Genomic DNA, 19,291 nt, shown 5'->3' on the forward strand with positions numbered 1-19,291 from the left:
AAAACAAAAGACAAAATGGCTATAGGAAAACCTCATATTTCAATGATCATCCTAAATGTAAATGGACTGAACTCACCAATAAAAAGGCACAACACAGAATAGCATATTGGATCAAAAAACAAAACCCACCCATATGCTGCCTTCAAGAGACACATCTCATCTGCAAGGGAAAATATAGACTCAAAGTAAAAAGGTGGAAAACAATACTCCATGCTAATGGCATCCAGAGAAAAGTGGGCATAGCTGTATGTATATCTGAAAAAAAAATAGATTTTAAGATAAAAAGGTAAAGAGAGGCAATGATGGACACTTCATAATAATAAAGGGATCCAAACATCAAAAGACCTCACACTTATCAATATTTATGCTCCCAATCTGAAACATCTACTAACAAAACTAAAGGGAGAAACTGACAAAAACACAATCATAGTAGGGGACCTAGATACTAAACGTCAGAGAAAGATAGATCATCCAAACACAAAATCAATAAGGAAATAATTTCCTTAAAAGACACATTAGACCAATTGGACATAATCGACATTTACAGAGCCTTTCATCCCAAAAGAGCAGCCTATACTCTAACATAAAAGGAAACATCAGGAGATATATAGAAACAAACGAGAATGAAAATACAACATATCAAAACATTGGGACACAGCAAAAGTCTTCTCTTGTGAACATCAAACATTCTCAAGGATAGACTAGATGTTGAGACAAAAAACTAGCCTCAAAAAATTTAAGATGACTGAAATCATACCAAGCACAGTCTCTAATCATAATGCTTCGAAATTGGAGATCAACAGTAAAATGAAAGCAAGAAGAACTACAAATATGTGGAGATAAAACAACATGCTCCTGAAGTATGACTGCGTCTTAGAAAACATAAAAGGAAACATCAGGAGATACATAGAAACAAACGAGAATGAAAATACAACATATCAAAACATTGGGACACAGCAAAAGAGGAAATAAGGCAAAGGTTCACATCATTACAGGCCTATCTCAAGAAATAGGAAGCGATTCCAAATAAACAACCTAGCATTACATTTTAAAAAACTAGAAAAAGAACAAATGAAGCCCAAAGTGAGCAGAAGGAAGAAATAATTAAAAGCAGAGCAGAATTAAATAGAGAACAAAAAGAAAATAGAAAAAAATAAATGCAACAAAGAGATAGTTCTTTGAGAAGGTTGATAAAATTGACAAAGCCCTGGCTAAACTCACTAAAGAAAGAAGCATTACTACAGATATCACCAAAAAACAAAGGATCATACAAGAATACTATGAAAAATTATATGATATCAAATTTTATAACCTAGAAGAAATAGACAAGTTTATAGAAATATACCACCTTTCCAGACAGAATCATGAAAAACTGGAAAATCTAAATAGATCGATCACTAGTATGGAAATTAAAACAATCATCAAAAATCTCCCAAAAAGTAAAAGTCCAGGACCAGATGGCTTCATCACTGAATTCTACCAAATACTCAATAAAAATTTAATAGCTATTCTTCTCAAACTCTTTTAAAAAATTAAATAAGAGGCAATACTTCCTAACTCATTTTGTAAGGCCAACATTACCCAAATAACAAAACCTGGTACAGATAACACAGAAAAAGAAAACGACAGACCAGTATCTCTCATGAACACAGATGCAAAAATCCTAAATAAGATACAAGCAAACCGAATATAGCAACATATTAAAAAAGATTATACACCATGATCAAGCGGTCTTCATCCCAGAGTCACAGAGATGGTTCAACATACACAAATCGATTAATGTGATACATCACGTAAACAAATTAAAAAGAATCATGAGATCATATCACTAGATGCAGAAAAAGCCTTCGACAAAATACAGCATCTATTTATGATCAAAACACTTAAGAAAATCGGTATAGAAGGAAAGTATCTTAACATAATAAAAGCCATATATGACAAACTCTCAACCAATATTATACTTCATGGTGAAAAACTAAAAACATTCCCTCTTACAGTGGTCCCCAACTCCTGGGCCATGGACCGCTACTGGTCCATGGCCTGTTAGGAAAGGGGCTGTACAGCAGGAGGAGAGCAGTGGGCAAATGAGCAAAGAAGCTTCATCTGTATTTGCAGCCATTCTCCAGAGCTAACATCATCACCTCAGCTCCAACTCAGATAATCAGACATTAGATTAGCATAAGAGCACCAGTTCCTGGTGCCAAAAAGTCTGGAGACCGCTACTCTAAGATGAGGAATGAAACAAGGTTGGCTGCTATAACCGCTATTAAAAGAATTTGAAGATGACCCAAAGAAATGGAAAGATATTCTATGTTCTTTATTGGAAGAATCAACATAGTTAAAATGGCCTTATTTATTACCTAAACATTATACTGATTTACTGCAATCCCCATCAAAATCTCAATGGCATTTTTTAAAAAAATAGTACAAAAATCATCAGATTTGTATGGAAGCACAAAAGACTGTGAACTGCCAAAACAATCCTAAAGAACTAGAAGAAGGCCAGAGGTATCACTCTAATTTCAAATTACTCTACAAAGCAACAATAATCAAAACAGCATGGTATTGGCAGAAAAACAGGCACACAGACCAGTGAAACAGAACTGAGAGTCCAGAAGTAAATCCCTGTATATATGGGCAAATAATATTTTAAAAAGGAGCCAAAAAATATACAGTAGAGAAAGGAAAGCCTCTTCAATAAATGGTGCTGGGAAAACTGGAAAGCCACCTGCAAAAGAATGAAACTAGACTACTGCCCATCACCACACACCAAAATTTACTCAAAATGGATTAAGGACCTGAATATAAGACCTGAAACAAAAAACTTCACAGAAGAAAACATAAGAACTAAACTCATAGACCCTGGACTTAGAGAGGATTTTCTGAATTTGACCACAAAGGCAAGGGAAGTAAAAGTAAAAATAAAAGAATGGGATTATAGCAAACTAAAAAGCTTCTATACAGCAAAAGAAACCATCAACAAGACAAAGAGGCAACCATTTGAATTGGAGAATATATCTGCTTCCAATAAGGGACCAATATCTAAAATATAAAAAGAACTCATACAACTCAACAATAAAAAACAACCGAATTATAAAATGGGCACAGGACCTGAACAAGAAGAGATACAAACGTTCGATAGACATATGAAAAGATGCTCAACTTCAGTTGTTATTAGAGAAATGCAAATTAAAACCACAATAATACCATCTCACTCCTATTAAGACTATTATCAAAAAAACAAGTACTAACAAATGTTGGAAAGGAAGTGGTAAAAAAGGAACCCTCATACACTGCTACTGCGAATGCAAAATCTGTATTAAGGAAAATACCTTAATATAATAAAGGCCATATGTGACTAAACCCTCAGCCAACATTATACTTAATGGTGAAAAACTAAAAACCTTCCCTCTAAGATCAGGAACAAGGTGAGGCTGTCCATTATCGCCACTGTTATTGAATATAACATTGGAGATCCTAGCGAGTGCAATCAGACAAGAGAAAGATTTAAAAGGCATCCAAATAGGAAAAGAAGAAGTCAGGTTGTCAACATTTGTGGATGACATGATTCTCTATATAAAAAATCCTAAAGATTTCCCAAGAACACTACTAGAAACAATAAGCAAATACAGTAAAGTCTCTGGATACAAAATCAATATTCAAAAATCCATAGCTTTCCTATATTCTAATAATGAAGTGTCAGAAAAAGAAGTGGAAAAATAATTCCTTTTGTAATTGCAACAAAAAGAATAAAATACTTAGGAATAAATTTAACGAAACAAGTGAAGGACGTATATAATTGAATTTATAAGATCTATTAAAGGAAACTGAAGAAGATACAAAGAAATGGAAAGATATTTTGTGTTCTTGGATTAGAAGAATCAGCATAATAAAAATGACCTTATAACCCAAAGCATTATACAGATTTAATGCAATCCCCATCAAAATCTCATTGGCATTTTTTAAAAATATAGAACAATAAATCATCAGATTCGTATAGAAGCACAAAAGATCCCAAATTGCCAAAGCTATCCTGAGAAAAAAGAACAAGTCTGGAGGCATCAATCTGCCTGACTTCAAGTTACACTACAAAGCGACAGTAATCAAAACAGCGTGGCATTGGCAGACACACAGACCAGTGGAAAAGAATCGAAAGTTCAGAAGTAAACTCATATTGATATGGGCAAATAATTTTAGACAAAAAAGCCAAAAATATACAGTGGAGAAAGGAAAGCCTCTCCAATAAATGGTGCTGAAAAAACTGGAAAGCCACCTGCAGAAGAATGAAACTAGACTGTTGTCTATTGCCACACCAAAATTAACTCAAAACGGATTAAGGACCTAAATATAAGACCTGAAACAACAAGATGCATAGAAGAAAACATAGAAACGAAACTGAAAGATCTTGGAATTAAAGAAGATTTTATGAATTTGACCTCAAAAGAAAGGGAAGTAAAAGCTAAAATAAATAAATGGGACTACATCAAATTAAAAAGCTTCTGCTCAGCAAAGGAAAAAATCAGGTAAAGAGACAACCATCCAAATGGGAAAATATATTTGCAAGCAACACCTCCGATAAGGGCCCAATATCCGAAATATACAAAGCAACTCATACGACTCAGTAACAACAAAAAAACAAATGATCCAATCAAAAAATGGGCAGAGGACCTGAACAGACACTTCTCCCTAGGGGACATACAAATGGCCAACAAACATTTGAAAAGATACTCAACATTGCTCGCTATTAGGGAAATGCAAATAAAAATCACAATGAGATACCATCTCACACCTGTTAGAATAGCTATAATCAACAGGACAAGTAATAAATGCTGGAGAGGATGCGGAGAAAAAAAAACCCTTATACACTGTTGGTGGGACTGGAAATTGGTACAGCCACTATGGACAACAGTATGGAGAGTCCTCAAAAACTAATTGATCTATCATATGATCCAGCAATCTCTCCACTGGGTATTTACCTCAAAGATTTGAAAACCCATATCCGAAAAGATATTTGTACACCGATGTTCATAGCAGCATTATTCACAGTGGCCAGGACATGGAAGCAACCAAAGTGTCCTACAACAGATTACTGGCTAAAGAAGCTGTGGTACATATATACAATGGAATATTACTCAGTCATAAGAAGAGATGAAATACTGCCATTTGCGACAACATGGATAGACTTTGAGATAATCATGCTAAGTGAAACAAGCCAGATAGAAAACTTGAAAATCATATATCACTTATATATGGGATATAAACCTAAAAGCAACGAATGAGCGGGAAAAACAAACAGAGACTCATGGACATGGACTATAGGCTGGTGGTTACCAGAGGACTATAGACTAGTGGTTACTAGTGGGGTGAGGGAGGAGAAGGGAGGTAGAAGTGGTAAAAGGGGTCAAATATAGGGTTTAGGGGGAGAGTGAAGTGGGTAAAGGGAATCAAATATATGGTAGCTGAAGGAAACTGGACTTTGAGTGGTAAACACACAAGAATATACAGATGACAAATGATAATGTACACGTGAAAATTATATAATTGTATTAACCAATGTCACTCCAATAAACTTTAATTAAAAAGAAATGGTAATAACTACATTCCTAAAAAAAAACAAAAAAAAACAACTGATTTCAACAATAGCAGTTGTCCAATAAGCCCCCGTCTCTTAGGCATTAGAAAAAATTCATCTTCTTCATGATTTCCAAATAATTGCTTCAGTATGACTGATTAAATAATATAATTATTATTCAGTATTCAGATAGGATTATGTAAATAGCAAAACATAATTTTTAAATTACTAATATACTTTCTAAAAATTAAAATCTATAGCCAGCTTTGTATCAAAAGGCTACATATTGTTTATTTTGAATCCTAAAATGTTTTCTAAAGAGAAAAAATACCTTTCACACAAGTGATTTAAATGATTTCCACCAGTGTTCCTGAGGGTGTGGTAAAACAGGTACTCTCAATACACTCTTTGTGGGAGTCTAAATCAGTCTGAATCTGTTAAAACGTAAACTGTATGCCTTCTTTAACCCATATTTTAATTTCTGAGAATTTATCTAAAAAAATATATTTCCACAAGTACTAAAAGATATACAAAATATCCTCTGAAGCAGTTACAATAGAAAATTAGAAACAATATAAAAGCTTGTCAAAGAGGGCTAATAAAATTATGGTATAATGCAATATTACAGAATTAAAATTAATGATGTAGATTTCTATGTACTAACCTTGAAAGATAAGTCAAATACATTACTAAACAAAAAGGAACAAGTTGCAGAATCTATATTATGACACCATTTGTATTTAAACAACTGCTTCTAAAAGGGTGATTTCATTTCACTATATACACATATATAGTGACATAAAGGATTAACCCTGCCCAAAGAAAGATTTGGTCTTTGCCTCCAGCTCCCGGGAAGTAACGTCTAAACCCTTGGGATGTCTTACCAGTGAGTCTATACTAACAATATGATTTATGAGACAGGGGGTGGGGTTTTGTACCTTTGGGTGATGTGACATCTTCTCAACTTTTGGAGGGGCTTGAGACTAAAATCACCCACATGGGTAGTCAACCATGCCTACATGATTAAGCGTAAACTCAAGACACCAAGGCTCAGATGAGTGTGACTTGTTGGCAATATTCCATGCATATTGTCATACATCACTGCTGGAAGTTAAGTGCTATGTATACGATTCTACTGACATATGGACCTCCCCTGGGCCCTCCCATATTTTCTTGTTGATTTTAATATGTATCCTTTTATTGTAATAAACCGAAATCATGAGTATCACAGCTGTTCTGAGTTCTGTGAGTCTTAGTGAATTACTGAACCTAAGGGTGGCCTTGGGAACCTCCAAACATTGCACGATACATGCTAAAAAAAAAATCTGATTAAAAATGGGCAGAGGATCTGAATAGGCAGTTTTACAAAGAAGGCATACAAATGGCCAAGAGGTACACAAAAAGGTCCTCCACATCACTAATTATTGGGAAAATGCAAATGAAAACTACAGTGACATATCACTTTACACCTCTTAGAATGGCTATTATCTAAAAGACAAGCGATAACTAGTGTTGGTGAGGATGTAGAGATAAGGGAACCCTTGAACACTGTTGGTAAAAATGTGAATTAGTGCAGCCACTATGGAAAACAGTATGGAGGTTCCCCAGCAATTAAAAATAGAATTACCATATGATCTAATAATTTCATTGCTGGGTATATACCCAAAGGAAATGAAATCATTATCTCAAAGAGATACCTGTACTCCCATATTCATTGCAACATTATTTACAACAGCCAAGACATGGAAACAACCTAAGTGCCTATTGACAAATGTGGGGTACACATACAATGGAATATTATTCAGCCACAGAAAGGAAAAAAAAATCCTGTCATTTGTAACAACATAGATGTACTGTGAGAGCATTACGGCAAGTGAAATAAGTGAGACAAAGAAAGATAAATACTGTATGGTCACACGTGAAATTTCAAAAAACACACACAAACTCATAGATACAAACAGACTAGTGGTTGCCAGAGGTTTGGTGAGGTGGAAGGGAGGCATAACAGCTGAAGGTGGTAAAAAGGTACAATTTTCCAGTTATAAGATAAATAAGTCCTAGGGATGTAATGTACAGCATGGCAACTATAGTCGACAATACTGTATTATATATTTGAAAGTTGCTATGAAAGTAAATCTTAATAGTTCTCATCACAAGAAAAAAACTTTGTGTGGTGATGTATATTAACGACTTACTCTAGTGATCATTTTGCAACATATATGTATATCAAATCATTGTGTTGTGCAACTGAAACGAATATAGTGTTGTTTGTCAATTATATCTAAATAAAAAAATAATAAAAATACATGCTTGCATAAGCATAAAAAATTTCTGGAAGGATATACATGAAACAGCAGTGGGACAGGGAGGAAGGGAACTATTATTTTTCAATACATACCTTTTTCTTCTGCTTGTGTTTTGCTTAAGAACATACACTGCTTTTACAATTTAACTTAAAAAACTATTTATTAACATGTCAATGGAATGAGAGGGAGCTTTTATCCTTAGTAAGGAAATCTGAGAGAATAAAAGTAGGAAGAAAGAATAAAGGTAATATACTCATTTATAACCCTGAGGCAATATAAAGTTAATGTTATTTATACTTTATTTATTAAGATAGAATTGTATATAACATTGCCTAACATTTAAGAAATTTGTAAATCTTTAATGTTTAAAAGGAATTGTTTTAATTAAAACATTGGAAATATATTTTATATTTAATTTTTTAAAATATATTTAATTAAATCTTGGAAATAATATTTTCTGGAAAACCTCATTCCAATGATATAAATGAAGAGGTAGGGTTTGAAAATAGCTTTACTTAGAAATCATTTTAGAGAATGCAGCAATGAGGCTCTGCAGAGTAGAAGAAAGGGGATTTAGAGAGAGACATGGAGAAAAGTTCTATTTAAAAATTCAAGCCTGGATGAAATGCTTCAGTACACTATGGAATTTGTTATTGCTTTATATAATTACACAGTCAGATTTATCTTGCTATTTAAATCTAACAGCAGCTTGAATTAATATCGTGTGCTTGTGTGTGTATGTAAAAAAGAATAAAGTACTGATACATGCTACAATATGGATAAACCTTGAAAATATTATGCTAACTAAAAGAAGCCCGATACTGTAAGATTTCATTTTATAAAATGTCCAGAAACATTTTTATAAAATGTCCAGAACAGGAAAATCCATTGAGACAGAAAGTAGATTGTTGGTTTCTAGGGGAGGGTGGGCACTTGGGAATGATTGCTAATGGGTACAGTGCTTGTTTTTGAAGTGATGGAAATGTTGTGGGATTCAATGGAATCGTTACTACGTTTGTACACCACCATGAATATTCTAAACGCCACAGAATTGTACACTTTATAATGGTTAAGTCAATTTTATGTTATGTGTATTTTACCACAATAACACACAAATGTATATATTTGTGTGTATACATGGATCTGTATACATGTCACCTAGTTCTGTCTGTTGAGAGGACCCAGAAGTAATGACACTCCAGCAGCAATAAACACACTCAGCACCCAGATCTTGGTCTGTAAACACCATTTTTCGATAAAAGAAACCACAGCTCCTTGTTGAAATAGATGATTCTGTGGCAGGGACAATATAACATTAGCCTGGAGCATCTTATAGTACCAGAAAGTAATGAAGTGCTTAAAACAAACAAACAAATGGAAGGATGAAATATCAAAGAGATACAGGAACCACCCTGGGAAAACTACCAATGGCCAAATTAGAACAATCTGAATAACAAAATAAACAACATAGTGTTACTTTATAATCTAACATATAAACTAATAATAGGTCAGTCTATACTAATATAAATCAATGAGTGATTAAATAAATGGATAAGAAAGAACAAAGCTTTCTTAAAGAAAAGTTTGAAATTTTATGTGTAGATATTGCCCACTACAGGAGATGGTGCTTAATTTCTGCCCTTCCCCTGTTTGGGTGAGCTAGAGTTAGTGACTGACTGCCAAAAAAATAGAGACAGGTGAAAACAGTAACTTTATAGTAGAGAAATCTGACCACCACTACATTAATGAAGTGATGAAGTAAATCACCATGATGTCATATGGATCTAATGTATCCCTAATACAATGTGACAAGAAGGGTACCTCACCTCTAAATGAACATCCTTTCAAAAACCTATAACCCCAGTCTAACCACAGGAAAAACAACAAACAGACTAGTGAACATTCTACAGGATACTTGAACAGTATTCCTCAAGATTGACAGGATAATGAAAAATAAAGACTGAGAAACCATCAAAGATCAGAGAAGACTGTGGAGACATGACAGTTAAATCCAATATGGTATCCTGGATCAGATCTTGGAACAGAATGCAGACATTAATAGGAAAACAGGTGAAATTCAAATACAGTTTAGAATTTAGTTAACAACAATGCCAACAATGTATAAATTTCTTAGTTTTGGCAAATCTACCATGGCAATGTAGTAAGGTGTTAGTGGGGGGAATCTAGGTGCAGGGTATACAAAAGCTTTCTTTACTATCATTTAGACTTTTCTGTAAACAAAAGATTATTCTCAAATAAAAAGTTTAAATGTCACTAAATGATTTACATGGAAAAATAAACATTACTCTTCATGTAAGGAGTTTTAATTTCTTTTTTATTTCCTCATGAAAGAAATCAAAACATTAAGCATTTGAAACTGTTGTTTTAAATCGTTCTAAGAAACACTTGTGAAAAATATGCTGTAATACTAATCACCAGCTTATAGTTCTCTGATGATAAAAGTATCACAGGACTTTTAGATGACTTTTAATCATGGGAAAAAGATAAACATATTATTAGGCCTTAGATTTATAATCGCATTTACTTTGGCAGATGTTAATTATATCACCATCTTAAAAAAAGAGGCAAAAGGGTACAAACTTTCAGTTGTAAGATGAATTAAGCTCCTAGCATCTAATGTATAACATGGTGACTATAGTTGATAACACTGCATTGTATAACTGAAATTTGCTAAGAGCAGAACTTAAATGTCCTCATCAAAAAAAGGTAAATATATGAGGTGATGGATGTGTAACTTGATGGGGGTATCCTTTCACAATGTACATCAAATTACGTTGTACACTTTAAGTACCTTACAATTTTTTGTCAATTACACCTCACTAAAGCTGAAAAAAATAAAAATTTTAAAATAAAATAAATAAAAAGAGGCAAACCCATGTTATTTTTAAAGTGAAAATTAGACTTTCTCAACAAACATCCAAAATCACAGTGTCTTAAAGTAATTAGATACAAGATAAAAACTGAAAGGAAAATTATAGATACAAATGAATTGAAATTAATTAGTTTTCTGATAGTACAAGTTGCTGTTTTTCCAACTGCCAAAAAAAGAGTCAAATATTTGGATCTCATGAAGATTATTGTCATAAGATTGACAATATTGCAAATATTAACCTTCATTGTGATCACCTTGTAAAGGAGAAAAAAAAGCATGCAGCAATTCTTCTAATGGCATAAAGTTGGGAAAGAAACTTAAGAACTATTTTCAGAGTATGGAGAGAGCTCTTGTTATTATCTAACATTCAGACAGTTGGAAGCACCTGCAACTGTGATACAGGCATCGATAAATTTCTAATTGTTTACAAGGTCTCCCCTGAAAACCTCAAACACTTCCAGACTCAGCACATACATTCTGAACAGCTGGCAACATTAAGGGTGATTTCATCTTAATAAAACTATACTAAGAAACAAAAAGAAGGCAAAAACCTAAAGAAAAAATTAAACAAAACCAGCTACTTAGTAGTTGCTCAATTAGTACTTGTTAAATAAAACATAAAACACATTTTTTATTCAACTTGCTTCTCGATCTCAGTGCCCATTAATATCTTACCTGGATCAACCAAAGCTTTGTTAAATATTTCTTTAAGTTTCCTACTCTTCACATTCCTTCCTTGAGCAAGATTTCTGTACATCTCATAGCCTATGATCATAACACCACCATCTTCTTGCCACCTCTGAAGCATGTAGCTTCTCTCCTGAGGACGTTTCACAGTTGCTAATTCAGAGACCTTTTGTGGGAAAACAAAGATTTTGAAAGGTAGATATTAGGAATGTACAAATACTAAATATTCCCATTGAAATATGCATCATTGGTAATGAAAAATCTTTTTACTACACAAATTTCATGCAGTATAAAAAACATTTAAATGTTTTTTCTTTAAAATATACCTCAAGTTTCTCATCATCTTTTAATCCCTCTTGCCACTTCTCAAATTCATTCATCCAATTCAAAGCAGTATTAAGAGGACAAACCACTAAAGCTGTGCTGAAATCCAACTTCTCACACAAAAGAACCGTATGAAGAAAACTAACCACCTATAAGAAAACAAATTAAGTTGCCACCTTCATTTCAATATCCATAAAAAAGTCAATAAATCAAGCAATCTTATGATTCAATAGCTGTTTTTTTCTTTAAACAATAAAGCAGCCAACCAAAGGTCACAATTTCCAAACCAGGCGAAGTACAAGGAAAGAGAAATAATATGTTGAAAGCGGGAGTTCAAGTAGATGATATAGAAGGCCCTTCCAACTCTAAAGCTCCATGATTGTATGATCAATAAAAATAATATGAATATAAGAAATAACCACACTAAAACAGCTACTAAGTCCCTGGTCTCCACAGAAAGTCCCTACAACCTTTCAGAAAATATCACTGCCCATTTAAAAGAGAAATGTGTTATAGAGTACTTTTCCATTTTAAAGTGTTCTGAATCTACAATAATTACCTTACGATTTAAAATTACAAATATATTCACTAATTTCGCATCTTTGCTACTATTCAGAAATATAGTATTTTAACAGTAAAAAATGTTATGCTCTCATTACTGTAGGATCATAGACTGTTAAAAAATTGTAAAGGAAGTCCATTTCTACCTCAGAATCTTCGCAGATTTTACTGGCTATGCCTGTATTCCCATTCCTTCTCATTAGGATCTCTGCTCAAACATCACCTCCTAAAGGATGCTCTCTCTCTCTTTTCTCCCTTAATACTTATCTGAAAGTACACACTTCTTATTTTATTTGATTAAAATCTCTCGTCACCACCAGAATAAAGTTCTTGGTGGGGGGGACCTTGTTATTTTTGTTCATTGATTTACCTCCAGCCCCTTTAACTGTGCCTGGGACATTGTAGAATCCTATATATATTCTTGAATTAATGAATGCTTAACAAGAGAATATCCCTATTCATATTCTTACCTGTAAAGTCTTACCAAGGCCCATACAGTGGGCGAGAATACATCCTGAACCCGGAGATTTCTTTGTTTTTTTTACAGATTCACAGCAGCAATCCCACATAAACTGAACACCTAAAAGTAACAACTTCATTAAGTTCAATTTAAAGTCCCAAGTTAAAAATTTTCCTTTATAAACACATAAAAACATTACCAAAACTTCTAAGAAACAGAATTTTTAAAAATGGATAAAAAATATCTTAAATGTAAATGAGGACACCATAACCCTAAGATTAACTAGAAAAAACACAGTGAACACAACAAGCATACAACAGCGTGACTTTCATTCAGCTTATCTAAGATATCAAAGTAGACTTCTATTCCCTGGGAAAATCAAACATATGAAAAATCTAAAACAGAAATTTTATCCAAAAAATAAACAGATTTCTATCAAATATACTTTCATGTTTATTGAGTCAATAAAAACAAAAAAGGAGATAATGTATCATTTCTCCCTTTATTCACTGGCAAAGACTTAATAAGAAAGGGGGCTGGCTACCCAAGGAATAGCACTGTAGAACTTTCCTTATGAAGTCATTCATATACACATTAAAAACTGACTTATTAATTCCACTCTAACAAAGTAGAGGACAGGGATGATTTGGAAACTTTTTAATACCAATGTAGAAATATTATGAACAAACATACCTGAAAATGCTGAAATAGCATTTCCTGGAGAAGGCTTTTAACTAACTGTACCTCTCCCTACTCCACAGCTGCCCTTAGCCAACCACTGCAGACTAGGTGAAATCCACTTACCACACTTACCCATTTGTAAGTGGCACTTAATTCCCCTTTTGTAACTCGCATTATCTGTACAATCAATTTTTTTTTCCTCATTTGCATATGTGCTCCATAAGCGCAGGGATCGTGTTTGTTTTGCTCACCAATATACCTCCAATGCTTAGCATAATGTGAGGCACACAAAAACACCAAAAATGGTAAAACATAACTAAAAATCTAATAGTTTCTTACCATCTACTTGATGGGGTTTCAATTTGATAACCATATTTCTATGAACCTGCACTAAAGGTTCCTTGGTTTCTTCATCTTCATCTAAAACCAACTTGGTTGTTATTGGACACTTAGTGGGTGACGCATCTTCAATTTCTATTACCTACAAGAAAGGGAATTATGGTTAAGCTCATAGAAATCTTTTAAGCAATGGTGAAGTATTAGTCTAATAAAAGAAATTTTCCAAAAAAATACCTGCTTCCAAATGACACATCCACTATTTTGTTTCAATAAGACCAGGAGATATTGTAGGTTTACACGTTTTCCAAAATCAAAAACCTCCACAATACTTTGAATCACTGTGGTAATGTCAATAATTTAGCTCATTGGTTCTCACCCTAAGTATCTCACCACATGGTATTGGTGGACCTGTGTGATAAGTAGTGCTCTAAAGCAATCAAAGGCACCACCAGTGAAATTTGAATAGGCACGTGGCTACCAAACATAGATGCTTCTATTCTTCTAAACGATAACTGAAAATGTATAAGGGCACGTAACGGTTGTCACAATGACTAGTCAGGACTAGTATTTAAAGGAAAAAAAAAAAGGGAAGTTAAATATAAATGTTACACAATGTGAAAGACAGTTGGAAACAAGAACTGTCCCACTCAAGATATCAAAAGACTGCCACTGAAAATAAGTCCTATGAAAGGAAAAAAAATTGAGACCCACCAGCTGGCTCGAAAGCATTACAACAATATCTTCTAATTCGAAAGAGTAACAATAAACTCAAGTTTCTTACTTAAAAGAAAATGTAAAAAGATATATATATATATATATATATATATATATATAGGCAAGAACACGCGGTGTATATATTTTTTTGTTGTCTTTTTTTTTTTTTGTAGTGAACAATTGGTTAACTTAAAACCCAGGTGGAAGTTTCAGGGTGAGAATTAGTGGTCAGTGTGTGTGTGTGTGTGTAAAAAGGTGTGTGGGGTGTGTGTGTGTGTGTGTGTTCTAGATCTGATAATATTGCTATATATACATGTTTGACGATACATGTTACACACATTGCAAGTCATTTCACACACAGCATTGTGTATCTGCCTCCCTCCCACAGTGCTAGAGGATTTTTCAGTGAATCTCAAGACATTGACCCCTTTTGGCCCCATTTACCTCCCCTCTCCTCCCCACTCCTCCCCTACCCTACAGTAAAGAGTAGCCTATTGTCCATGTCCATGAGTCTCTGTTTCTCATGTGTGTTTGTTGCTTATAGGTTTATATCCCACATATAAGTGATATCATGTGGTTTTCAACTTTTTCTATCTGGCTTATTTTGTTGAGCACGATTATGTCAAGGTCCATGCATGGGGTTGCAAATGGCAGTATTTCATCTCTTCTTATGGCTGAGAAATATTCCATTGTATATATGTACCACCACTTCTTTAGCCAATCATCTATCGTAGGACACTTCACTTGCTTCCATGTCCTGGCCACTGTGAATAATGCTGCTATAAACATCAGTGTGCAAATATCTTTTCGGATATGGGTTTTCAAGTCTTTTGGATAAATACCCAGTAGAGGGATTGCTAGATCATATGGTAGATCAATGCTTAGTTTTCTGAGGAACCTCCATACTGTTTTCCATAGTGACTGTACCAATTTTCAGTCCAACCACCAGTAAATGAGTTCCTTTTTCTCTGCATCCTCTGCAACATTTGCTATTACTTGTCCTGTTGATAATAGCTATTCTAAAAGATGTGACATGGTATCATTATGGTTTTGATATGCATTTCAATAATAGCTAGCTATGTTGAGCATCTTTTCATGTTTGTTGGCCATTTGTATGTCTTCTTGGGAGAAGCATCTGTTCAGGTCTTCTGCCCATTTTTTAATTGGATCATTTGGGTTTTTTGTTATTTAGTTGTATAAGTTCTTTATATATTTTGGATATTTGGCCCTGATTGGAGGCGTTGCTTGCAATTGGTCTTCTCCCATTCAGATGGCTGTCTCTTTGCCTTGTTAACTGATTCTTTTGCTGTGGAAAACTTTTTAGTGTGATGTAGTCCCATTCATTTATTTTTGCTTTTATTTCACTTGCCTTTGAAGTCAAATTCATAAAATCCTCTTTAAGTCCAAGGTCCTTGAGTTTAGTTCCTATGTTTTCTTCTATGCAATTTATTGTTTCAGGTCTTATATTCAGGTGCTTAATCCACTTGAGTTCATTTTTGTGTGTGGTGATTGACAACAGTCTAGTTTCATTCTTTTGCAAGTGTCTTTCCAGTTTCCGCAGCACCATTTATTGAAGAGGCTTTCCTTTCTCCACTGTATGTTCTTAGGTCTTTTGTCGAAATTTATTTTCTCATTTATACATGGGTTTATTTCTGGATTCTCAATTCTGTTCCACTGGTCTGTGTGTCTGTTTTTCTGCCAATTCCATGCCGCTTTGTAGTATAATTTGAAGTCAAGCAGAGTGATGCCTCCAACCTGTATCTTTTTTCTCAGGATGGCTTTGGCAATTCGAGGATTTTTGTACTTCCATACAGATCTGATGATATTTTGTTCTATTTATTTAAAAAATGATGGGGGATTTTGATGGGATTTGCATTAAATCTGTATAATGCTGTAGGTAATAAGGTCATTTTAACTATGTTTATTCTTCCAATCCAAGAACACGAAATACCTTTCCATTTCATTGTATCTTCTTTAATTTCTATTAATAAAGTCTTATAGTTTTTATTATATAGGTCTTTCACTTGTTTTGTTAAATTTACTTCTAGGTATTTTATTCTTTTCATTGGAATTGCAAAAGGAAGTATTTTTTTCACTTCTTTTTCTGACACTTCATTATTAGAGTATAGGAAAACTATGGATTTTTGAACGTTGATTTGTATCCAGAGACTTTACTGTATTTGCTTATTGTTTCTAGTAGTGTTCTTGGGGAGTCTTTAGGGTTTTCTATATAGAGAATCTTGTCATCTGCAAATAGTGACAGTTTGACTTCTTCCTTTCCTATTTGGATGCCTTTTAAATCTTTCTCTTGTCTGACTGCACTTGCTAGGACCTCCAATGTTATACTGAATAACAGTGGCGATAGTGCACAGCCTTGCCTTGTTCCTGATTTTAGAGGGAAGGTTTTTAGTTTTTCACCACTAAGTATAATGTTGGCCGAGGGTTTGTCATATATGGCCTTTATTATGTTAAGGTATTTTCTTTCTATAACGATTTTGTTAAGTGTTTTGATCATAAATGGATGCTGTATCTTGTCGAAGGCTTTTTTCTGCATCTATTGATATGATCATATGATTCTTATTTTTTAATTTGTTTATGTGGTGTATCACATTAATCAATTTGCATATCTGAACCAACTCTGTGCCTCTGAAATGAAGCCCACTTGATCGTGGTTTATAATCCTTTTAATATGCTGCTGTATTCGGTTCACTAGTATCTTATTTAGGATTTTTGCATCTGTGCTCATGAGAGATATTGGTCTGTAGTTTTCTACTTTTATGTTATCTTTAACAGGTTTTGGTCTCAAGGTAATATTGACCTCATAGAATGAGTTAGGAATGCCTCCCCTTCAAGTTTTTGGAAAAGTTTGAGAAGAATAGGTATTAAATCTTCTTTGAATGTTTGGTAGAATTCATTGATGAAGCTATCTGGTCCTGGACTTTTACGTTTTGGTTTGTTGGTTTTTGTTGATTGTTTCAATTTCCATACTGCTGATCAGTATATTTAGATTTTCCAGTTCTTCTTGATGCAGTCTAGGTAGGTTGCAGCTTTCTAGTACTTGTCCATTTCTTCTAGGTTATTAAATTTGATGTTATATAATTTTTGATATTATTCTTGTATGATCCTTTATGTTTCTGCAGTGTGTCATCATTTATCCCTTTTATCCCTGATTTTGTTTGTTTGTCTTTTCTCTTTTTTTCTTTAGTCAGTCTAGCCAGGGCTTTGTCAACTGTAATGACCTTCTCAAGAAACCAGCTCTTTGTTGCACTGATTTTTTCTATTGTACTTTTATTTACAATTTCATTTAATTCTGCTCTATTTTTTATTATTTCTTTCCTTCTGTTGACTTTAGGCTTCATTTGTTCTTTTTTTCTTGTTTTTTAAGATGAAGCATGAGATTGTTTATTTGGGCTCTTTCTTGTTTTTGTAAATATGCCTGCAATGATATGAAATTTCCTCTTGTGACAACTTTTGCCATGTCCCAAAAGATATGATATGTTGGATTATCATTGTCATTCGTTTCTATATATCTCTTGGTCTTTTTATTTCTTCCCTGACGCAGTATTTGTGGTTCTTCCTGATTTTTTACAGTTGATTTCCAGCTTCAAAGCATTATGATCAGAGAATATTGTTGGTATGATTTCAACCCTCTTATATTGAGGCTATCTCTTGTCCCAGTATGTGGTCAATCCTTGAGAATATTCCATGTGCACTAGAGAAGAAATGTATAAGCAGCACTTTGGGGATGAATGGCTCTGTATATGTCTATTATGTCCAGCTGGTCTAATGTGTCATTTAAGGATGTTATTTCCTTATTGCTTTTCTCTTTTGACGATCTGTCCATATCCGACAGTAGGGTATTTAGGTCCCCTACTACGATAGTGTTTTGGTCTGTTTATCCCTTTAGTTCTGTTAATAATTGCTTTACATATTTCGGGGCTCCCTGATTGGCAGCACAGATAATAATAAGTGTTATGCCTTCTTGGTACATGATTCTCTTTATTATTATGAAATGTCTCTCAGTATTTTTCTTTACCTTTTTTATTTTGAAGTCTTTTTCATCCAATATGAAAAAGCTTTTCTCTGATTGCCATTTACTCGAAATGTCATTTTCTGCCCTTTCACTTTGAGTCTATACCTGTCTTTGGAACAGGGATGTGTCTCCTTGAAGCAGCATATGTTTGGTTTGGTTTTTTTGATCCAATATGCACCTCTGTGTTTTTTTCTGTTTGTTTGTTTGTTTTTTGGTGAGTTCAGTCCATTTACACTTAGGGTGTTTATTGAAATATGAGGTTTCCTATAGCCTTTTTATCTTTTGCTTTCTGGTAGCTCGGTGCTTGTTATTTCCTTGTCCTTGTGTTTTCTTTTGTTTTGTTTTTTAGTTGGGTTTTGTGGATTTTCCCTCCGGTCCTTCTTTTATGTTATATACTTCAGTTCTGAATGTTCGGTGTGTGGTTACCATTACGAATATGTAGAGAATAGTTATATATATATAGTAGTCCATTTTCTTCTGCGTGTGCCTTATCTCCATTACCCTTTGCGAATTTGGATATTTGAATCCTCCCCTTTTCTGTCATTGTTGTCCCAATTTGTCCCTATGTACGCTGAATGTTCATTACTATCTTTCTATAGCAAACCTCTTCGTATTGTTTAAGCTTATACTGCCTTGTTCTTAATAAGGGTTGCACTACTCTGCTTCTATCTGCCTACTGGTCGCCTTACTCATAGTTATGTATTTTTTGTCATTTTGTTTT

The 19,291-nt window shown here is 33.8% G+C and overlaps 1 protein-coding gene across 13 annotated transcripts in view; it reads right to left on the reverse strand.

Annotated features, from left to right (window-relative positions):
• Positions 1 to 19,291, reverse strand: part of ATRX (ATRX chromatin remodeler) — a 261,805-nt gene that overhangs the window by 103,213 nt on the left and 139,301 nt on the right. For all 13 annotated transcript variants that reach the window (XM_039849234.1, XM_039849215.1, XM_039849209.1 and 10 more), the window contains 4 exons: positions 13,824 to 13,965; positions 12,814 to 12,923; positions 11,785 to 11,931; positions 11,447 to 11,624 (listed from right to left, as the gene is read on the reverse strand). In XM_039849234.1, the coding sequence (XP_039705168.1) occupies positions 11,447 to 11,624; positions 11,785 to 11,931; positions 12,814 to 12,923; positions 13,824 to 13,965 (577 nt within the window). The remainder of the gene's footprint in view (positions 1 to 11,446; positions 11,625 to 11,784; positions 11,932 to 12,813; positions 12,924 to 13,823; positions 13,966 to 19,291) is intronic.

Source organism: Pteropus medius, unplaced genomic scaffold, assembly GCF_902729225.1.
Source record: "Pteropus medius unplaced genomic scaffold, Ma_sr-lr_union100, whole genome shotgun sequence".
NCBI lineage: Eukaryota > Metazoa > Chordata > Mammalia > Chiroptera > Pteropodidae > Pteropus > Pteropus medius.